The sequence below is a fragment of the Artibeus jamaicensis genome, unplaced genomic scaffold, assembly GCF_021234435.1.
Source record: "Artibeus jamaicensis isolate MK-2021 breed Jamaican fruit bat unplaced genomic scaffold, CSHL_Jam_final scaffold_847, whole genome shotgun sequence".
Taxonomy (NCBI): Eukaryota; Metazoa; Chordata; class Mammalia; order Chiroptera; family Phyllostomidae; genus Artibeus; species Artibeus jamaicensis.
Window position 1 is genome coordinate 14,402,325 of NW_026522057.1, and position 24,103 is coordinate 14,426,427.

At 40.5% G+C, this 24,103-nt stretch overlaps 1 protein-coding gene and 1 long non-coding RNA gene across 2 annotated transcripts in view; one reads left to right on the plus strand and one right to left on the minus strand.

The window, feature by feature from the left end:
- LOC128626656 (uncharacterized) lies at positions 1-12,067 on the plus strand. Its single transcript, XR_008390667.1, has 2 exons — positions 1-110; positions 11,849-12,067. It is a non-coding gene; the product is annotated as an uncharacterized LOC128626656 (long non-coding RNA).
- FAM76A (family with sequence similarity 76 member A) overlaps positions 6,616-24,103 on the minus strand; it is a 23,839-nt gene continuing 6,351 nt past the window's right edge. The window contains exons 5-9 of the mRNA XM_037149573.2: positions 19,444-19,601; positions 12,261-12,347; positions 10,615-10,750; positions 7,922-8,023; positions 6,616-7,216 (exon numbers count right to left, since the gene is read on the minus strand). Of these exons, the coding sequence (XP_037005468.1) occupies positions 7,130-7,216; positions 7,922-8,023; positions 10,615-10,750; positions 12,261-12,347; positions 19,444-19,601 (570 nt within the window). The 3' untranslated portion in view covers positions 6,616-7,129. The remainder of the gene's footprint in view (positions 7,217-7,921; positions 8,024-10,614; positions 10,751-12,260; positions 12,348-19,443; positions 19,602-24,103) is intronic.

Consider the following 24,103-nt stretch of genomic DNA (forward strand, 5'->3'; position numbering starts at 1 on the left):
CTTGAACTAGTGCCGGGACCTGTAGCTGAGAGATTGGATGCAGTGGGCTGGGAGAATGCGTGTCGGAATGGTGGCGTCACACTGTTGGAGCTGGGACTGGACGAGTTGAGGTGACTGGCGGTACTGTTTCTCGCCAGGGCACGGTGACAGAAGGCAGGAATTTTCGATTAGCTAGATGATCTCAGCCCTAACACGTTCTATTCTGAGAATTCAGGTTAAAATATGGGAGTATTCGACTATGTTATAACTCATAGCTTTACCCAGACTCCTGAAATTCCTCTCTCTCTACTTCCACCTTCTGGCTTTGTTAGTGTTTGTGGAGTACTTTTATGGTTTACAAACCACTTTCATTTCTCCTCCCACCCCTTTTCTAATCAAAACCATACGATAATAATAATAATAATAATAATAATAATAATAATAAAATGTATCAAGCATGTACTATGTGTGAATTGTCACTGCAGTTCAGTTGTCCACAGGCTCTTTCACAGCAAGGGACCATGTTGTAACTTTTTACCTTTAGGATGGATAGTAAACAATTGATTTTTTTAAGATTTTATTTATTTATCTTTGGAGGGGAAGGGAAGGAGAGAGGGAGAGAAACATCAATATATGGTTGCCCTTCGTGCGTCCCCTGCTGGGAACTGGCCTGCAGGGAACCGGCCTGCAACCCAGGCATGTGCCCTGACTGGGAATCGAACCACGATTGTCTGGTTCGCAGGCCCGCACTCAATCCACTGAGCTACACCAGCCAGGGCGATTTTTTTTTTTAATTTTTAACTTTTTATTTTAATGTCGTTCAAGTACAGTTTTCTGCCTTTTACCCCCATCCCAGCCCTCCCCACCTTCCTCCCCGTTTCCACCCCTCCCCCTTATTATTGTCCATGTGTCCTTGATACTTGTTCCCCTTCCCCTTTTCCCCTGAAATTCGTTCCCCTCGCCCCTCTGGTCACTGTCGGCCTGTTCTCAATTTCAGTGTGTTTGGTTATATTTTGCTTGTTTGTTTTGTTGATTTGATTCCTGTTAAAGGTGAGATCACATAGTATTTGTCTTTCACAGCATGGCTATCGATTTTTTAAATGACGTAAAGTAACTGAACAAAGTAAGCATTATTATTTTTCCTTTACAACTGAGAAAATGAAGAACACAATTTGCTTTCATGAGGTTTGACTACAAAACCCAAATGCTAAACTAACTTCATTGTCATCTTGCTACTTTCCTAAAATGCATTCACATATTCCCAAATTCATTCTTCATCTAAAATCCCTGGCAAATGGCATCTTCATTTATATCCCAAACCAAGATTTCTTAGAGAACTATACCCTCAGATGATTTTAAATCATTTTAAGTCATTTGGAGTGTATGTCCTCGATGTTCCCAAAGAAGACTGCATTTTGTGAGCTTATGGTAAATGGAAAGACAAGGGTAGGATTTTGGTTTGGGAGATCAACATAGGGAGAAGTGAAGGGGAATTGGCAGTGTTTGCTTCCTGTGTTCTCCACCCCAACCCAGTCTAGCCTGCCTTGCCGATCTCTGGGGAATGACAAAGAGGAAGCTGTGTGCCTATATGGGTGGGAGGACGACGGACCCCCAGTGAGTGAATGAGCTTGCATTCAGCCTTAGTTTTTGTAAGTTAATCTATCTCTATTTTTTCTGGTTTTTAATATTTTATTTATCTTTACATGGGGAGAGAGGGAGAGAAATATCAATGTATGGTTGCCTCTCATCCGTCCCCTGCTGGGAACTGGCCTGCAACCCAGGCATTTGCCCTGACTGGGAATCGAACAGCAATCCTTTGATTCACAGGCCTGCACTCAATCCACGAGCTACACCAGCTAGGGCTATCTCTTTTTTTTTTGCTGGAGCATTTATAAGAGCATTTCTTTCTCTATAGAAAGGAACAGGTAACATTTGGGGGCTCTCACTCTGGTTAAAACCCTACCATTTCTTAGAATCCATGGTTTTATGTCCTAGCAAATCATGTAAATTGTTCTTTTTAACTGTAAAATAGTCTTGAGAATGTTTTCATTTACATTTGTCTCTGTAAAGTGAAGCTCAGCAAAGGTATTTTTCTCCTAGCAACTGAAGATACAGTGGTGGTTTTTTCATTTAAAGTAAATAGTGGTTATCCATCTGTTATCCTGTGCTATCTTGTCCTATTCCTTCATAACAATGTTTGTGCCTTGCAAATACTAGATGTCAAATGAACATTTCTCAAATTTATACATGAATAATAAAAAAAATCACTACCATTTCTTAAATGCCTATCCAGCCAATGTGAACAAATTTTACAAACATTTATCTGTAATCCCCAACATAAAGCCCATGTGGTAAAGCCCACCTGTGGTCCGACAAACTTAGCTTTATTACCTGAAGGCTGAGGCAGACTGCACACCAGAGGACTCGTGGAGCATCACACCAAGCACAGATAGAGATACTTATTCAAGGATTGGGGAAAAGATGGAGTGTAGGTAAAATTTCAAGGAAATGGTGTTTTGATATAGCCTCAAAGCACACCCAGGCTATTTGTAAAGGGATTCTCATCAGGCCTGAGATGATAAAAGGACTGGAGGTCCTGTTTCCTTGGAAACTACAGGTGAAGATAAATGTGAAATGTTGTATCTGGAAACCCCTTATCTGAAGCTTTGCACCTGGTTTGGAAATGGAGGCTGCTGCTCTCTGTCAAAATAACTCAGATCCTCCAAGCAAGAGCAGAATATTCCATTCTTAGTGATATTTCAATTAGCAACTTTTCTAAAATCTGTGATTTTAGAGAGAAAGGTTTCTCTGCTTTTGTCCTCTTGTTAACTGACAAAAACAGTTTTCCCAGTTGGCACCCATCAAAATAAGATTAACTCCTTGGTAACAGATAAGGAAATCCATGTTCTCTAGAGTTTCTGGGTACTTGCCCAAAGTCATACAGCTATTAAGTATCAGAGCTGTGTTTCATACACATTCTATGACCCAGCAATTCCACTCCTAACTATATACTCAAAAGATATGCACACATATGTGTTCCAGAAACCAAGTATAGAAATGTTCATAGTAGCATTTTTAGGATTAAGTGCTTTTCTATATTAACTGTTATAACTGACATACAATAGAATACACAGATACTGTTCAACAAATTTTGACACTTTATATATATATATATATATCCATGTTACCACCACCCAAACCAAGATATAGAACATTTTTGTCATCACCCCAGAAAGTTTCCTTGAGCTATGCACCTTTCTAATCAATTCCACTTATCCACAGAAATCATTATCTGATTTCTATCACTACACATTAGTTTTGCCAATTTTTGGACTTCATAGTGATGAAATCATATTTTATGTATTCTTCAGTGTTTGGCTTGTTTCAATTAACATGTTTTTAAAAGATTTTTAAATTTATTTTAGACAGAGGATAATGGAGGGAGAAAGGGAGTCAGAGAAACATCAATGTGTGGTTGCCTCTCATGTGCTAACTGGGGACCTGGCCCACAACCCAGATACATGCCCTAACTGGGAATAGATCCAGTAACCTTTCGGTTTGCAGGCTGGCGTTCAATCCACTGAGCCACACCAGCCGGGACTAACATGATGTTTTTTAGGTTTACAATGTTGCACATATAAGTGGTTTGGTATTTTTTATTACTAAATGTGTAAGACTGAATAAATGCATAAAGATAATTCACACAATAATGGTGGTCATAAATCTAGCCCCTGTCTTAACTCTGTTTGGCTGCTATAACAAAATATCACAAACTGGGGGGCTTATAAACAACAGAAATTTCTCCCAGTTCTGGAGGCTGGAAAGTCTAAGACCAAGGTGCCAGCATGTATTTATTGTCTTATAAGGGCCCTCTTTCTAGTTCACAGCAAGCACCTTCCAGCTGTGTCCTCATGTGGTGGGAGGTGCGTAGGAAGTTCTCTGTGGAGGGTCCTTCCCACAGCACTAGTTTCATTCATGAGGGCAGAGCCTAAGCACCTCCCACAGGCTCACCTTCTAATACTACCATGTTTGGGGATTAGGATTTCAACATATGAATTTTTTGGAGAACACAAACATTCAGACCATAGAACCCTACAAAATAAAACTATCTTCAATTATTTAGAGAAAATAAGTTGTCACTGAGTCTATAAAATAGTATGATCAGGATGTGACAGTGATAATACCTGTTATTAAACTATTAGCACCAAGGTTTAAAACTAATACATTCTTCACCTTCTTCATATGGCATCTCAAAAACCTCTCACTTGTACTTTATTAAAATTCATCCTGCGCTGGCTGGTGTGGCTCACTGGACTGAGCACCAGCCTGCAAACTGAAAGGTCACTGGTTTGATTCCTGGTCAGGGCACATGCCTGGGCTGCAGGCCAGGTCCCCAGTTGGGGACGTGCGAAGGCAAATGATTGATGGTTCCCTCACACATTGATGTTTCTCTCCCTTTCTTTCTCCCTCCCTTCCCCTCTCCCTAAAAATAAGTAAAAATAATTTAAAAATAATTCATCCAAAAAAAAATTTTCATCCTATATATATATATATATATATATACACACACATATATATATACATATATATATATGTTTTTAAACAATCATGATGACTATAAAACCAAGAAACAATGGTGGTTTCCAATATTCTGTGAAATGGAAGCCCCATGAGGGCAGTAACTTTGTTGCTTTTCCTCACTGCTGTATCTTCATTGCCTAGCATAGTGCTTATAATGAAGCAAGTACTTACAATGGATAAATAAAATCACAGAAGAAAGAATGAGCTTATTCTCTGATGGACATGAAAATCCCTAACTATTAGCAGAGTTAGGGTTTTAATTTCTGAAGTCCTCCAGCAAGACAAACTGACTGTTTTCTAAGTTGAAGGGGATAATAGGATTTATTGGTGAACTAACAGGAAGTAAATGAGAAAAAAACACCTCAAATTATACTTGAGTCAATATGAAGTTTTATTAACACACATTTGTCAAAGTCTGTACAAACCAAAACATTCCTATGTTTTAAAATGTCTGTTATTACAAACATACAAATAAACAAAAGGTGTTACCAAAAGTTAGCTACTCAATTTTATGGTAAAACGTTGTCATGATTTTTAAAAACCAAAATTGCAAGACTGAGGTTTCTTCTTTCCCTTTTGAGAACTTGTGGAAAGTTAGAAAATGTGTGAATTTGCTTTATATTAAGTGCCAAAACCTTAAAAAAAGATTTAGTATAAAACTAAATATGTTTTTATAGTCACTTCATGTAACAGAATTTCTCAAAAGTCTTTAAAAAACAAAAAAATGACTTTTTTCACTATCTTTTCCCCACAGTCAACATATAGGCATCTGAAAAATAGTATCTGACAGTTTGTCTTTACCTAAAAGTTTCTCATTCAAAAAGTTATAAAACTATTTAGCACTACCTTCTCCCTTGCCTGAAAGGAAAAATGACATCCCCTGCGAGAGTGATTCAGAAACAACACGGCCTGTTGCTTCTCTTATCAGAAGGAAGCCGCCCACTTCCACGGCTCTGCTCCATTCCGTGCATGGTTCCACTTGTGAGAACGCTGTCACCACTGCGTTTGCTTCTAGGAAATGCCTAGCAATTAAACTTACTGCTGCAGTTTGGGGAGATGAGGTACAAAGGTAATCTGCCCTCATAATTGCCTCTAACTCAAGCACCCCCTTGCATGAATGACCGACTCCAAGGTAGCTGATTTTACTGTTTCATGGCGCACTAAACATCTCTAATTTCTTTCACAAACATCACATAGAGGACCTGAGAGCATGACTAGAAATGAAGACTTAGCCCCTCTCCTAGGAAAGTAAATCCACGTGCCTGCTTATCAGGTCAAGAAGGAAAAACAGGACATAAACAATTATGGGTACAGCCAAGCTGCTTCTGAGAAGCACCCGTTTTCAATACATTTCTGTTCCAAGGGAGTGTACAGGCTGGGGTCGGGGAGGAGGAGCGGGGAGAAGGTACAGCGATACCATTTCAGTCAGACTCCGAGTCCACACTTGAGTAGCTTGTACTGACCTGGAAAATGCTTTGTAGTTCAAATATTATCCCATTTTGACTCTGCTCATGTAAAAAAAAAATGTTCTCTCACAATGGCCAAGTATGACAACTGACAAAAGCAAGTAAGGGTTTTGGTGTTTTGTTTTTTTTTAAAGACATGGCAGTGTGAGACTTTAAAAGCTGTCACATGAAACAATCAGAAAGGGGTGCGAGAGGGAAGTGTCCAGTACAACCTGGACAACCTTTCTTCCTGCCTTTACTTATAAAGACAGGCTGTTCAAACCACTGCTACCTCCCTAAGAATCTTCTCAAATGCTCTTCCAAGACATCCTCCAAAAGGCACTTAACTCCACACTTTTATGCATTGAATAATTTCACCTTAACAATCAGTTGTTAAGACTCCAAGGTAACAAGAAATAAAGGATTTGATTCTGTTACTAAAAGCTAGAGTAGAACTTTTTTTTTAAAGAGGCATCACTTTTACAAGAAGAACAAGCTAGACTACCATTATTCCTTTATCAAGAAAGTTTCTTTTTTAAAAAATAAATAAAACTCTGGCTATACATAGTACAAAGTTCATACATAATATACCTGGAAAAAAACCCAAGAGTATACCCTGAAGCAAAAGGTTTATTGGAGAGAGAAAGCCTCGTCCATTGTACCAAGTCTTAAGGTGGCAGTTTTCCAAAGTTCAGAGGGTGGCAGTGATATGAAATTAATGCCAAACTATTTGCTCATGGGTGTGGCAGGATGCAACGATGGACAAAACATCATTCTGCACATAACACTGAGCAGTAACCACCACAAAAAAGAAGGAGGAAAGAGTGGTTCCAAGAGACAGAGAAAGAGAGAGCTAATAGTTCTGAGAGAAGGTAGGGAAAGAGGGAAGAGAGAGAGACTGGGAGCGTGAAAGGGTAAGATAAAAAGAGCTGGAAATTGCAAACATTCAAGCATGCAGTCACAACACAGCACAAACCAGGTGTTTCCATCCAGCCCACTGCAATCACACGAAGGATAACAGTAATAAAATAGAGATTTCTTAAGAAAGTTTGCAGTTCCCAAGGCTCCAACCCTAACCCAGAAATCCATTTGCTGTTACTACTGTTACTGCTCCTTGTGGTCTCTCATGGAGAGGTTATAGCTCCTGATTTCTCCGACTTCTTGCTCTTGGACAAGGCAGCTGCTTGCTTCAGGAGCTCTCTGTTTTTGGCCTAAAAAAAATCAGCGTAAGGATGTTTCAACAGGATAGAGTATGTTTTTCATGCAGATGCTAGGGCAGATGTAGAGGATCAGGAAGAGATGAACAAATTTTATTTTATTTTGTTTTTAAAGTTTTTTAAATTTTATTTTATTTTATTTTTTTAGAGAGAGAAAGAGAGAGACTGATGTGTTGTTCCACTTATTTATGCACTCATTGGTTGATTCTTGTATGTGCCCTGACCAGAGATTGAACCCCGCAACCTTGGCATAATGGCATGGCATTCTAACCAACTGGGCTGTCCCACCAGGGTAGAGACGAAACAATTTTAGAGAAAACAAAAGAAAGCCATCTAGATTCAGGGGAGAGAAGGTAGTATTTGCTGGAGGTTAATCAGTATACTTCAGTCTCCTGGGATCCACTGCTACAAAATGATGCTTTATCCATCAAAAACCATGGAGTCCCCTAATGTGGTGGATAAACAGAATTTGTGATTCACACAACTGGAATCACATCTGGTTTATCCAAAAATCAAAGAACCCTTTTATTAATTCTGCTGTTTTTGAAGGGAAAAGATCAGAACACATCTAAGAGTGAAACAATAAAAGACATATAAAGGGGATATTAAAGTGATTTGTCAACACTTTGAGATAAAACAACCACTTAAAATATAATCAGCTAAATGCACCAGTTATCACATACAGTAAGCAGTCATCACCTGCAATTGTTCTGTGACTTCTTTGTGGGTTTTCTCCATTTGGTTCATTTTGGCTCTCATCTGAGATTCCTGGTACTGAAAATCAGCCTTCAGCTCTGTGATCTGAGGGGGAAAAAGCAGAGTAACCTGAAGAAATTTCTGTACAATGAAAAATGTTTTGGTACCGGAGAGCTAAGTGGTCCCCCAAATGAATTAGGTCCAGCGCTCTCCTGAAGATCCATACCTAAATCAAAGCCAGGGAATTCCATATCCTATTTCTTCTAAAGATTTCCTGAAAGGTACACAGGATCCTGAAGCAGTATTTCTCCCACTTAGCCACTAGCAGGTTTTAAAGATTTTATGTATGCCTCTAAATACCCACCTCCAAATAAATCAGTGATTATAATGCACTTTGACTGATGGTTTCAGAGGGGCCATGAGAATAAGAGCTGCTTCCATTTACTGAATTTTCACCCTGTTCCAAGCAAACTGATCAATTACTTCATTCAATATTATGGTACTCCTGTGGGGGATAATATTATTCTTCCCATTTTATACATGGAAAAGCCAAGGCTTAGAAAGGGTTAAGTAACATGGCCAAGATCATACATGTTAGCAAGTGGCAGAGCTAGAACTCAAACCCCAGGCCTTCTCCTGTTAACTATGCCATTCAAGGAGCAAAAGAAGAAACACTTTAGAAATGTGTGAGCTGAGTTTTGAGGCACAGGCAGCAACTGAAACATGAAGGAAGGACAAGGGCACCTAAGCAAAGTGAACAGCAAAGGCACAGGCAGGTGTGAGATAACCAAGAGCTTGTTCTAATGACCAATGAGCATGGGGAATGGCAGCAGATGACACCAGAGACAGGCAGGACAGGAAAGAGCCTAGAAGTGTGACTTTGATCCTGAAAGTTATAGGGAAAAATCTACTATTTGTGTTTGCTCCTTTTAAAACCTTAACTTTGGAATGCAGTAGAAACAAGTGTTTGTTTTGTCTCTATTTTGCAAAAATCCTTTTATGTGCCATTCTGATCTAGTCTATGAAGAAAATATACTTGGGTCCACTTTCATATGATAGTCATGTAGTAAAGAATACTGGTCTCTTTATTTAAATTATATTTTTTATGCTATTACAATTGTCCCAATTTTCCCCCCTTTGCCTCCCTCCACCAAGCCGCACCCCCACTCCATCAGACTATTGGTCTCTTTCCATGAATCGCCACCTTACTGGAAGAAGAAAGCAGAGAACAGTAGAAAGAATGGTACAGTGGGACAGATTTGAGTTTATTCCTTTGTTCTGCCATTGTGTGAATTGGACATGTTATTTACTTCTTTAGGTCTACTTCCTCTTCTATAAAATGAGGTGGAAATTAGATCGCAAGACTGCACCTGAAGGTTTTATGTCATAAATGTCTTTGTTAGCCACTGGAATGAATAATAGCACTCTAAACTTGGTACATGGCAACATACAGGCCCAGGGGAAAAACAGCTAGGATTGGAATCCTAAGAGAAAAAAAATTGGATGCACTCTTTATCTATAAAGTAATGATAATAATTCCTATCTCGAAGGAACTATTATGAGGATGAGCTAATACACATGAAGCACTCAGAATAGAGTTAGGCCCATAGTAAGCATCCATCAGAAATTAGCTATTATTATTATTATCATCATTAATATATGTATTAAGGCAAAAATGAGATACTCTCTAAGAATGTGAAAATAAGAAATACTAGACATGAGCTCTGGCTGGTGTGGCTCAATGGATTGAGCGCCAGCCTGTGAACTGAAAGGCTACCAGTTCGATTCCTGGTCAGGGCAGATGCGTGGGTTGCGGGCCTGGTCCCCAGTAGTGGGCGTGCGGGAGGCAACCTATTGCTCTCTCTCTCACACATCAATGTTTCTCTCCCTCTTTTTCTTCTTCCCTTCCCCTCTCTCTAAAAATAAATAAGTAAAATCTTTAAAAAAGAAAAAAGGAAATGCCAGACATGAATCAGAACAAGGATATAAAAAGTCACCTTAAAGAGGGAGGAATACTGAGAACAGTAAGATTTTACTGAAGATATTAACATGTTTAAAGAGTGAATCACTCAGGAGGGCAACTGATAGCAATAGAAGCAAAGTGACGCAAAAGCCACAACGGAAGGCCTACCTGAACACTGTCCGGGGAGAAGGGAGACCTGGCCCACATATTTTGAGTTTTACTGTCCCACAGACATGATAGAGGCATCAGGTTCTCTTAGCCTGAGAGCATTAAAAATTCCAATTACATAACTACCTCCTTCTACCCTAACACCATGCTCAATCTACACTTTCTGATTACAACCTTCTAAGGAAGCTCATGCTGAGAAAAATAGTACTCAGTTATGCGCCCCACTGTGAATTAAGAGGGAACACTGGAGTTTTATACAACATCTCTGTAAGCTTGGTTAACACAAATTCTCCCTGAGAAGGGTAAGGTCCCTCCAAAGCGGAGAAAATCAACTTTCTAAACCCACTGGGCTGAGGTGGATTCATTACGGTAATACCATGCCATACATCCTCTTAGCAGACAGCAAGCCTATCCCCAGAATACCCCAGCCTTGCCACTGGATCTCTCTCAAGTATCAATGATAAGTACCCAACAAATATCGGTTAAATAGAGTTAGCACCATGCCCTACTCCACATAGCTTACCCTGGCATCATTTTGACCTGAGAGGCATTAACCAAGCCATACCTTCTTCTCTTTCTCTAAAATCATTTGATCCTTTTGATGCAGCATCTTCTTCAGAGTGGCCACTTCTTCCTTCAGTTGAGCAATAATGACAAAGTGATCAGTGCCTGGTGAATCCAGAGCCAGATCTGGGGAAAAGCTGAGTGAAAAAATGGAGACAAAAAAAAAATCAGAACTTGGATGGATAAACTTTTTTCCCTTAATTTTTATAAGAGTCTATTTGAACCCTCGCTAGCATGGCTTAGTGGATTGAGTGCTGGCCTGCAAACCAAAGGGTCACTGGTTCAATTCCTGTCAGGGCACATGCCTGGGTTGCAGGCCATGTCCCCAGTATGGAGACATGCCAGAGGCAACCACACATCGATGTTTCTGTCCTTCTCTCTGTCCTTCCCTTCCCCTAAAAATAAATAAATAAATAAAATCTTTTAAAAAATAAAAGAAAGAACTGGTTGGTTAAATGAAAGGATACAAATGAACTTTTTCCAGGTCTTCAAACACAGCCAGGGTCAGAAGTGAGCACCAGACAGAAATGATGACTCTAAAGGCTGTGGGTGTTGGCTTAGACCTTTATAAAGCAGGGCATTCAGAATGGTTCACTCTTTGAAGTGGTTTTCGCAGGGTCATGGACCTGGCAGAGCTGATGGGACAATCTGTGCCATACCTACTTTCCTCAGGTTGACCAGATTAGTTAGTTGTTCAGAGAACAGTAAGGCTGACCATAAAGATGGGCTTTATGGTTCCTTCCCCCATGTGACCTGATCATCTAAGTTAAGCATGTTAGAAGGTTCAATTCAAGAAGTTTAAAATCAATGAAGCTAGTTTTTACAAGGATAACTTGCATATAAACAAGCCTATGTGCTTGTTTATTTAAGCCTATATGCCAGTCTGCTCCCCAAACTACCACTAGCTAGAAGGGAGAACTGATCGGAAGGGATCTTCAGAATGGAAATGATTCCAAGGATTTTAGGGAACTGTGTGTCAGGTGGCATCACTTCAGGATGCTGGGGAAGGAAAAAATGGTTGGGCCCACAACTCTGCTAGGAAGCAATCTGCTGTACCAACACGGATGGGACAATTTGGGTGTTAAGACAATGCAACTCATAAGAGGAAGCACCACTGAGGAGAGATGAAAAGGAATAAAAAAAACACATTTAGACAGGCTTAAAAGGAAACAAAAAATTTAAATGCATCTCATTGACTCCTGATCTAGCATCTGCATTGTGCTGTCTTTCTGCAGGCCAAGGAAGCGCAGATCATCCCTCAGACAGAACACGGCCCAACTCCATCTTGTCTCTGCTCAGCCTCTCGAGCCTGACTCGTGGCCTGCCGGGAGAAGGCTACACGCACAGGTCATAATGGAAAGCATCCTACTGTTGACTTCTTAGAATTACTTTGGTGCGGTTATTCGTGGATTGCAGAATTTGACTGCTAATAAATCCAGTTATATGTCCCTGTCTTTTAATGACAAGATTAAATTTATAAACAAATATCAGTACTGCCAGTTTCTAAGATACCAAGTGGCAAGCATAGTGACTCTGGGACTGACAACCACACACTATCACTAAGGCACACGGTGCCACGTATTCCTGTTTCAGGAACTGTGTACGCATTTCAAACGGAAGCGTGCATACACACTCCAGTTGGCTCACCTGTCTCCATTGGTTGTGATTGACTCAAACTTGGATTTTTTCTTTGGGATTTCATTTTGAATTGAAGATGTAGAAAGCGTTTTCTGGCTTTTAATGGCAAAAATAGGGACACACATTAGAAATCAAAGATTAATAAAACATCACAATAAAAGTGCCAAATAGAACCGATAAAATATTATAGTTATTCTATGCAAGAGCTATTTATTCTCGATTATTAAAATCCACCAAGGTGTTGATTTTGTAGGTTCTGGATGCAAGGGTGGCTGGTTTCCATAGGCCTCCCAAATTCTCAGACTTAATTACATACTACACCTGACTTTTTAACACTATGAAACAGTCACCAAAACTTCAATAAGCAGTATAACGTAGAGGACTTCCACCAAGATGGAGGCGTAGGTGGAAACCCTGTGCCTTCTCGTACAACCAAGTTTAAAAACAACAAAGTTTTAGCAACAAAAACGCAGCCAAACTACAGAAAATTGAACTATACAGAAGTGTGACAACAACAAACCTTTCAGCCAGACTCAGCCAGACCAGTAAGAGGGGCGAAGCCAGCAGCAGAACAGGGTCAGGCAGGAAAGATCCACTGAATGGACCCGAGCACATGACCCAGCGCACAAGCAGCCATGGGTGGATCCCAGGTGTGGGGTAACAGCAGGCAGACCCACTGAGGACTGATGACGGTCACACATTTGCGCGCAGATAAACCGGCCAAGGAGCGAGCAGTGAGACGGACTGCACAGGCCCCAGCAGTGGGAAGCAGCAGAGGAGACCCCTATAGTCCTTCTCTGACCCCACCCCCACATACAGCATCACAACCCAGCAACTGGGCAGCCCCGCCCTAGTGAACACCTAAGGCTCCGCTCCTCATACTTCACAGGCGCGAACAGACCAAAACATTGTGGCTCAAGAAGAACTCAAACCCCCAGAGCCCATAACTCTAAGCGATGAAGAAATAGCCAGACTTTCAGGTGCACAGTTCAAAACACTGGTGATCAGGATGCTCGCAGAACTGATTGATTTTAGTCACAAATTAGAGGTACATATGAAGGCTAAACTAATTGAAATGAATGGAAATGCACAGGAAACCAATAGTAACAGAAAGGAAACTAGGACTCAAATCAAGGGAGTGGACCAGAAGGAAGAAAAAAATGACCAAACAGAAAAGGAAGAAGAAACAAGAATTCAAAAAAAGGAAAAGAGGCTTAGGAACCTCCAGGACATCTTTAAATGCTCCAACATCCCGAATTATAGGGGTACCAGAAGGGGAAGAGGAATAGCCATGAGTGGAAAACTTATTTGAACAAATAATAAAGGAGAACTTCCCCAATCTGGCAAAGGAAATAGACTTCCAGGAAATCCAGGAAGCTCAGAGAGTCCCAAAGAACTTGGATCCAAGAAGGAACACACCAAGGCACATCATCATTACATTAGCCAAGATTAAAATGAAAGAGAGAATCCTAGAAGCAGCAAGAGATAAGGGGACAGTCACCTACAAAGGAGTTCCCATCAGACTGTCAGTGGATTCCTCAAAAGAGACCTTACAGGCAAGAAGGGGCTGGAAAGAAGTATTCCAAGTCATGAAATTCAAAGACCTACATCCAATATTGATCTATCCAGCAAAGCTTTCATTTAGAATGGAAGGACAGATAAAGTGCTTCTCAGATAAGATCAAATTCAAGGAGTTCATCATCACCAAGCCCTTATTATATGAAATGTTAAAGGGACTTATCTAAGAAAAAGAAGATAAAAAAAAATAAACAGTGAAAGGACAGCAAACTCACAGTTATTAAGAACCACACCTAAAACAAAAGCAAACTAAGAGGACAGATCAGGAGCAAACCATAGAAATGAAGATCACATGGAGGGTTAGCTACAGGGGAGTGGGAGAAGGAGAAGGGGGGAGAAGGTTCAGAAAATAAGTAGCATAGACAGTAGATAGAAAATAGATAGGGGGAGGGCAAGAATAGTATGGGAAATAAAGAATCTAAAGAACTTGAGACGTGGTCATAAACTAAAGGGGGGTGGGGGAGGGGGTGTGCAGGGTGGAGGGGAATGAAGGGGGGAAATAGAACAACTGTAATGGCGTAATCAATAAAATATATTTTTTAAAAAGTATAATGTATCTTACAGTTTAAAAAGTACTTTCACATTCAATGTTTCACATGCACTTTTAAACCTATGAGGCATATACAAGAGACTATTTCTACTTTGCAGAAACTGAGGCTCATTAATATTAATTGACCTACCCAGAGATATACAACTAGTTAAGAGTAAAGCTGGGACTAGACACCAGGTTGACATATTTGAACTCCTAGCCTGGTTTTCCTTCACTGTGTCTCTGTGAATCTACTGGTATCTGGGTCCCACGACAATGCTAAAAGTCAGTGTTAGCCCTAATAAGTTCATCCTCTAAAATCGGTCTGCAGCCCATTCACCTTAATGGATGTCCAATTGCTAAGCTCAAAGGATGCTTCAGACCCTTTCTTACTTGACGTCTTTTCAATATTTGATACCACTGACCATGCCATCCTTTTATCCCCCAACTTTGTTTTAACTTTATTGAGAAATAGTCGACAAATATAAACATATATATGTAAAGTGTACAATGTGATGTTTTGAAATACATATACATTATGGAATGATTACCAAAATCAAGATAATCAACACATCTGTAATTTCACTAGTTAGCTTTTTTTTTTTAGTTAACTTTTTTTTTAATGGAGAAAATGCTTAAGGCCTACGCTCCACAACCTTCGAATACACAAAATCATATTAATTATAGTCACTCTTCTGTACATTAGATACTCAGAACTTAACTCTTCTTACAGCTACAAGTTGGTACTTTTGACCTGCTCCAGGCCCTAGCAAACATCATTCTCTTCTGTTTCAATAAAACTGGTTTTTTAAAAAAGATTCCACATAAAAGTGAAACCACACAGTATTTGTCTTTCCCTTTTTTCCCATAGCACAATGCCCTCCAGGATCATCCACGCTACCACAAATGGCGGAATATCCTTCCTTTTGTGGCTGGACAATATTCCATAGTGCTATACCACATTTTCTTTATCCATTCATCTGTCAAAGAACATTTAAGTTGTTTGCACGTCTTGGCTATTGTGCATAATGCTACAATGAATGTGGAAGTATCTCTTTGAGATACTGACTTCACTCCTTCGGATATACACACAGAAGCACAGAAGTGCTTGGTGGATCATATGGTGGGCATATTTTTAATTTTTTTTGGAACCACCATACTTTCTTCCACAATGGCTGTACTGATTTACATTCCCACTAACAGTGTATAAGAGTTCCCTCTTCTCTTCAACCAGGCCAACATTTGTTATCTCTTGTATTTTTGATAATAACCATCCTAACAGGTATGAGGAGGTGTGGTTTTGATTTGCACTTCCCTGACAAATTAGTGATATTCAGCACCTTTTCAAGTATCTACTGGCCATTTGTATGTCTTCTTTAGAAAAATGTTAGACTTCTGGCCAAGATAGAGGCATAGGTAGACACACTGTGTCTCCTCGCACAACCAAAATGAGGACAACAACAATTTAGAAACAAAATAACAACCAGAACTGACAGAAAATGGAACTGTATGGGATTAAAATAGACACATTCATCCAGACCAGTAGGAGGGGCAGAGCTGAGTGGCTGGGCAGAGAGGGGCCGCAGCAAAAAAAAAAAGCAGTGGCACCCTGGGCATGCCAGTTGGCCACGGGCAGACCCCAGGTGCAGGGTGGCAACAGGCAGCCCCAGAGAGGTGGTGACTGTGAAGCAGGGCAGGGTGCGCAAGGCAAGGCAGCTGGCTAACCAGGTGGTCCCACATTCCCGAGCAGATAAACCAGGCGAAACTGGGGAGTGAGACAGATCATGCAACCCAGGGCCCCAGTGCAGAGAAATAAAGCCTCAAAACACCGACTGAAAACACCTGTGGGGTTGAGGCGCAGGGAGAGACTCCCACCCTCACAGGAAAGTTCGTTGGAGAAACCCACAGGGTCCTAGAACGCACACAAGCCCACCCAGCTGGGAACTAGCACCAGAGGGCCCAGTTTGCTTGGGGGAAGTGGTGTAAGGGACTGAAATCCGAGAGAGAGCAGAACAAATGCTGGTGTTCCCTCTCTGACCCCGCTGCCACATAAAGCATCACAACCCAGCAACTGGGTGGCCCTGCCCTGGTGAACACCTAAGGCTCCGCTCCTCACACTTAACAAGCGCGAACAGACCAAAACATTATGGCTCAAGAAAAACTCAAACCCCCAGAGCCAATACTTCTAAGCAACCAAGAGATAGCCAACCTATCGGATGCACAGTTCAAAACACTGGTGATCAGGATGCTCACAGAACTGGTTGATTTTAGTCACAAATTAGAGGAAAAATGAAGGCTACACTAAGTGAAATGAAGGGAAATGCACAGGGAAATGCATAGTGATGGGAAGGAAACTGGGACTCAAATCAATCAAGTACACCAGAAGGAAGAAAAAAACGACCAAACAGAAAAGAATGAGGAAACAATTAAAAAAAATGAGGAAAGGCTTAGGAACCTCCAGGACATCTTTAAACGTTCCAACATCCAAATTATAGAAGGGGAAGAGGAAGAGCAACAACTGGAAAACTTATTTGAACAAATAATAAAGGAAAACTTGCCCAATCTGGCAAAGGAAATAGACTTCCAGGAAACTCAGAGAGTCCCAAAGAAGTTGGACCTAAGGAAGAACACACCAAGGCACATCATAAGTACATTACCCAATATTAAAATGAAGGAGAGAATCCTAGAAACTGCAAGAGATAAGGACAGTAACCTACAAAGGAGTTCCCATCAGACTGTCAGCTGATTTCTCAAAAGAGACCTTACAGGCAAGAAGGGGCTGGAAAGAAGTACTCCAAGCCATGAAAGGCAAGAACCTACATCCAAGACTGCTCTATCCAGCAAAGCTTTCATTTAGAATGGAAGGGCAGATAAAGTGCTTCTCAGATAAGGTCAAGTTCAAGGAGTTCATCATCATCAAACCCTTATTATATAAAATGTTAAAGGGGCTTATCTAAGAAAAAGAAGGTAAAAAACATGTATAGTAAAATGACAGCAAATTCACAATTTTTAACAACCACACCTAAAATAAAAACAAAAACTAACTTAGCAAACAACTACAACAGGAACAGAACCACAAAAATGGAGATCACAGGGAGGGTTAGCAACAGGGGAGTGGGAGCAGGAGAGAAGGAGAAAAGGTACAGAGAATAAGTAGCATAGATGGTAGGTAGAAAATAGACAGGAGGAAGGCAAGAAGAGTATGGGAAGTATAGAAGCTCTGTAATAGCATAATCAATAAAATATATATTTTTTAAATGTCTAAAATGGATCCTTTGCCCTTTTTTAACTGTATTTACTTTTTTTCCTGCTATTGAACTGTATGAATTCTTTATATATTTAGGATATTAATTTATCCCATATATGGTTCACAAGTATTCATTCCATCCTTCTTGAATACCTCCAGAGTTCTGTTCTCAGCCTGAGTTACACCAACAGCCATCCATCACAGTGGCTGGCAACAGTATTCCTCTGATCAACTACATCAGAATCATCTGGGATATTTACAAAACAATACAGATTTCTAGACTCTATCCTAGATCCTACTAAGTTAAACTCTGAGGTAGGGCCCCAGGAATCTACATTTTTAAGTAATCTCTATTCCCACTTAAGTATAACCAATGGCTCATATCTAAACTTCTTTTCTGAGTTCTAGACTCGACTCCCACTTAATAATTCTTTTTAATGCTTCAAACTCAACTTTTCAAAACTAATCTCTTCTTCCCTTCCTATATTCTCTATAAGTTAAGGGTCTAGCTATAGGTGTCCAAGTAAGACACCTGAGAATAATCCTTCACTCACCCAGCTCCTGTCCATCTGTCTGTTCCTTCTCCCTCTGAAGCATCTTCCTGAATCTGCCTCTTTGATCTTCAGTGCCATTGCCTCAGTGAGGCTCTTGTATTAACATTTCTTATCTGGACTTTACAAAAGAAGGCTTCTTAACTAGCCCCCAGGCTCTTTTTCCTCCAGTGTATTCTCCACAATAATGAGGGTTAATTTTTTTTTATTAACCCCATGATCAACTTCATGCTCCTTACCAGATCTACAGGATCCCTTTTTCTCCCATTTCCCAGCTCCCAACCATAAGCTCCAGTAACATAAGAGGGTGTGCAATTCCCCAGAGTTCCATGTGGTCTCACGTCCTCCTTGTCTTTGCAAATGCTATTCCCTCAGCCTAGTTTGCCTCTGTCCATCCCTCACCTGATGATTCTGACTCAACCTAAGATGCAGCTCCAACGCCAGCTCTTCTCTAAGCCTTCCTCATCTGACTTCCTAAGGCAGATAATTATGACGGCCTCTCATGCCTGTATCTTAATGTTTCTACTGTGGAATTTGTTTCCATGCTTCCACAGAATTATACTGCAATGATTTGATTTCAGGTCTGTCTTCCCTACCAGACTGCATACTCTTGGTGAGCAGTATGATTCTTTGATTCATCTCTGCATTCCTAGCAAAGTCCCTGGGGGTACTTAATGTTTGCTATATGAATAAACAAAATCATAATAGTAATAATAACCAAGAATAACTAAAATGTATTCCTATATACCAGTTATAAAACTAATCACTATTCATGAACTGTAAACAACTCCATGAGGTAATACTATTATTTCTCTCATTTTACAGATGAAAAAACTTGCCCAAGATCTAATGCAGAGAACCTGGAAAAGCCAGGATTCAATCCAGAGCCAGAATTCTTAACAACACTATCAGGAAAAACCTAGACCATCAATCAACCTCCTAGCCAAATACACATAAAAAACCCTCATCCCTCAGAAAATGAAATGTCCAATCTTCTAGGAAGTTAACCCACTGTAAGGGTGGGGAGAATGTTAGTAGTAAATACTACCAACTTTTCAGACACGATACAAACCAAGTCACGAAATTCTGACACCTTATGGAAGTGTCTCTGGCTCTTGGAAAATACATGAATTGTAAAATGTGACAAAGGAGATTCCTCCTATAGCCTAGTGACTAGACAGAATAAATGGGAAAATGTATACAAAATGGTATCTTCCATGACTGATTGTGTGAGTATTACATTGGACCTACGGCACCTCTAGTCGTATCTTACACATCGAGGATTACCTGTTATAATGGCTACCGCTGCTCAGCCGACTGTACTGCTCCTTCTCCTGGTGGCTGGCACGGGAAGAGCTGCTCAGATGCTTCCTCTGCTCTTTGGTCTTCTGAAGGACCCGTTTGTATGAAAGTGTGCAGAGCCAGCAGAGCAACTTCCCATCTACCTGGAAGACAAAGAGACCAAGATAAAGAAGACGGAACGAAGTACTGGGGTACTATAGAACGTGACTATAGGAAGCAGAATCTCTGGACTAAGTCCCAGCTCTGCCACTTACAAGCTGTGTAAACTTAGGCAAGTCACTTGAGCTCTCTCGGGTTCAATTTCTTCATCAGTAAAATAGGGGATAATAGTACCTATTTCAGAGGGCTGTTGAATTTAGCAACATAATGTAGGTAAAACATGGTGCCAGGCACATAAATCTTGTTTAATAAATATGAGTTACTAATTTAATGTATCTTTTTGTTTGGTTTTTTTTCTTCAACTTAACAAACCCAGACCAGAGCAATGTTTCCACAAAGATTTCAAGAGACACAAATATCTCCACTGTGCTCATTAAGGAAAATTCAACAGAGAGAAGAGAAGACAGAAGATGAAATATTTGATGTACCAGGATTGGGGGTTCCATACCCAGTCAGGAAATATACAGGAATCAACCAATGGGTGCATCAATGAGTGGAACAATAAATCAATGTTTATTTCCCTTCCTCTCTCTCTCTAAAAATCAGTAATAAAAAATTTTTAAAGATTTTATTTATTTTTAGAGAGAGGGAAAGGGAGGGAGAGAGGGAGAGAAACATCAGTGTGTGGTTGCCTCTCACACGCCCCCTACTGGGGACCCAGCCTGCAACCCAGGCATGTGCCCTGACTGGGAATCTATCCACTTAGATTGCCGGCTGGCACTCAATCCACTGAGCCACACTAGCCAGGCAAAAAAAAATTTTTTATGAAATATAAAATTTATACTTGTTTTAATACCTTATAAATGGCTTACAAAATGGTATGCTGGATATCTTTTCTCAGACAGAACGTCCCCAGAAAAGACCAATGAGCAAGTAGTTTCCAGGGCCCCAGTCCCTGATGGGAGCCTACCATGACACTCTGTATTAGAAAAGTTAGTCCCTTTGGGCAGAAGCAGATCTGCACCAAGAGCAGGGCACAGGGCTAGGAAAGCGGAACGGGGCTTCCCAAATCCTCTGACGCTGGGGCGCCTCTGCGAAGCACCGACTGCAAACCTGTTTGTGGGGCGGCCTGGTGCAGGTGGCAGGGCCACAGAGCTGGCTGGAATGACACAGGGTGGGAAGGGAGTGTGGTGATATTTTATGGAATTTTAATTTTCATGTCTTGTTCTGAAATTAGATCTTGTGCACCATCTTGAACAAGGGTAGGCCATGCCATCATTTAGCAAAATCCAGTCTGCACCCCACCCTCCAAAGCATTAGCAAGCACATCAGTCTGAACCTCTCCCACACCGCCCAAGTAAAGCCTTTCTCCTGGCTCACAATTACAGGAGCCACCCAAATGAGCTCCCTAATCCCACTCTTAGCCTCTTATAAACCATTTTCACCCAGCTGATAAAGGCTTCTTAATGTAAATCGGATTATATCTCTCCTCTCTTTAATCCAATGTTTTTCTCATTCTATCTAGTATAAAATCCAAACTTCTTACCTCCGCCCATGTTGACTTAAACTAGCCCCTATCTGCCCCTACAATCTCATTCCCTTTCTCTTCCCCTAGTTTACTCTACCTTCTGTTTTTCCCATAAGCCAAGCTCATTTTTGCCTCAAGGACTTCTCATAGATGGTTACTCTTCCTGGAATCTTTGCCTTCCAGAAATACCATAGCTATGTTCTCATCATTCCAATTCCAGCTCCAATGTCACCTTCTTGGAGGTCCTCCTGAGTGCCCAATCTAAACTGGCCTCCCTAGTCGCTCTCCACCATATACTCTGTTTTCTTTGTAGCATTCATATCTAAAATTTGTGTTGATTCCTTTCCTTGTTTGTTCTCACCCACCTCTCTCTCATACACATGAATATAAACTCTGTGAGACTGAAGTCTTCTGTTCAGTGTATTAATGTATTTCTAATACCTAGGACAGTGTCTGATACATGACAAACATTTCATTATTTGTTAATGAACATATAAATGAATTTTGAAACCAAACTTCAATCTGGTTCATTTCATGTTATGGGATATGGCCAGAAAGCCTGATTTTCAAACACTCTGGAAGACCTGGCTTCATTACTAGCTTTCACTAAAGAAGGTTTGAAAATAAGGTAACTCTGCTAAAAGAGACAGCACTGAAAACTAACATAGCACATCAAACCCAGGGCACTTGATTTCAGGTCTCTCCTTTAAAAATAAAATTAGCCCTGGCTGGTGTGGCTCAGAGGATTGAGTACAGGCCTGTGAACCAAAAGGTTGATTCCTAGTCAGGGCACGTGTCTGGGTTGTGGGCCGGGTTGCCAGCTGGGGGTGTGTGAGAGGCAACCCACCAATGTTTCTCTCACACGTGCATGTTTCTCTACTTCTCCTTCTCCCTTTCACTCTCTCTAAAAATAAATAAAATCTTTAGAAAATGTATTTAAAATAATATAAAGTTATCCTCTGAGAATTAAAGTATCATAAAGAAATCATCAGAGATAACACCCATTAAGTACTTATCATGTACCAGATTCCTCTCCAAGGGCTTTCCACATGACCACTCAACTTTCATAACAATGATCAGGTCTGATTAGCCTCATTTTCAGATGAGGAAACTGAGGCAATGTTGGAATAACTTGCCCAAAGGTACATAGCAAATAAATGACAGAACTAAGATTTCAACCCTCAAATTCTCTCAGTCTCTAAGCTTAGCTCTCCCTAAGTTTACAAACATGTGATTCAGGATGCCTAAAAATATCCATACTCTTAGGGTAGGATTATAACTAAGAAAGCAGAAACTTATTGAATTCTAGTATAATTGAAATAATAACAATAATGTCAGCCCTGGCTGGTGTAGCTCAGTGGATTGAGCACGGGCCTGTGAAACAAAGGGTTGCCGGCTCGATTCCCAGTCAGGGCACATGCCTGGGTTTCAGGCCAGGTCCCCAGTGGGGGACACATGAGAGGCAACCACACACTGATGTTTCTCTCTCACTCTTTCTCCTTCCCTTCCCCTCTCTCTAAAAATAAATAAATAAAATATTTGAAATAATAATAATAATAATGTCAGTACCATTAACTGAGTTTCAGGCTCGAAATTAAGTATTTTATATATCTATCTCAATTAAGTCTCCCTATGTCTTTGTGAACTAGCTATTGTTATTACCACTAGAAAAATGGTTAAACTGATGCATAACAAGAGTAACTTGCCCAGATCATTCAGCTACCTGAGGCCTGAGGAACTGCAAAGTTTGAGCTTCAACTATTATTATATGCTACTCCCTGATTACTAACACAGCTTCTTCAGTATCTTTTTTTTCATAAGAGAAACTTTATTTAGAAAGTCACAAAGGTAGAAGATGTGGGCTATAGAAGAAATGGGCTCAGGAAACAAGTCACAGAGGCAAAAGAAGGGGCTCCCAGAGCTCAGGGGAGAGAGGTCAAGGTAATGCACCTGGGTGAAGGCCAGGGTGCGAGGGGAGGGAGGACAAGGGGAGGGAGAGCTCCTCTCCAGTATCTTGATTCAGGGAAGAGGTGGCCTGGTTGGCAGGCAGGAGTATTCTGGTCCCATTGAAAATTAATGAATTTGGTTAGCAAGAGTCAGTTCTTGAGAGCCTAAGCATCTCTAAAGAGCACCTGAGCCATACCAGTCAGGGCAGAAAGTAGATCTTGAAAGTTCTCATCACAGGGGAAAAAAATCAGGTAACTATATATGGTGATAAATGTTAACTAGACTTACTGTGATTATTTCACAATACATACAAATTTCAAATCTTATGTTACATACCTGAAACTAGTCTAATGTTGTATATCAATTATACCTCAATTTAAAAAATTAAACAATCCGTTTAGTCACTTTTTAAGAAACAGAAAATGAGCCCTGGCTGGTATATCTCTGTTGGATTGACTGCAAACCAAAAGGTCGCCTAGTCAATTCCCAGTCAGGGCACATGCCTAGATTATGGCTCAGGTCCCCAGTAGTGGGTGAGTGAGAGGCAAGCACACATTGATGTTTCTCTCCCTCCTTCTCCTTCCCTCCCCTTCTCTCTAAAAAAAGAAATTAAAAATCTTAAAAAAAAAAAAAAGAAATAGAAAATGAGAACCATTTCTTTCATCAATAAATAAAAATAAGCTGGAAGATATATTTCAGACTAATGTTTTCTAATATTTTGGTCATGTCAGATAAGATAACTAAAAAGGAAAAGAGATAGTTTTCAATAAAGTATGACTCTTATCAATCTAAACTCTATCTGCCCCGACCAGTGTGGCTCAATCAGTTGGGTGTCATCCCATAAAGCGAAAAGTCACTGGTTTGATTCCCAGTCAGGGCACATGCCTAGTTTGCGGGCTCAGTCCCTGGTTGGGGTACATGCAGGAGGTAACCGACTGATGTTTCTCTCTCACACTGATGTTTCTCTCCTTTTCTTTTTCCCTCCCTTCCCCTCTCTCTAAAAATAAATAAGTAAAATCTTTTTTAAAAAAGATAATTTCTCATAATGTTACAAGCCATGAAAACAGTATA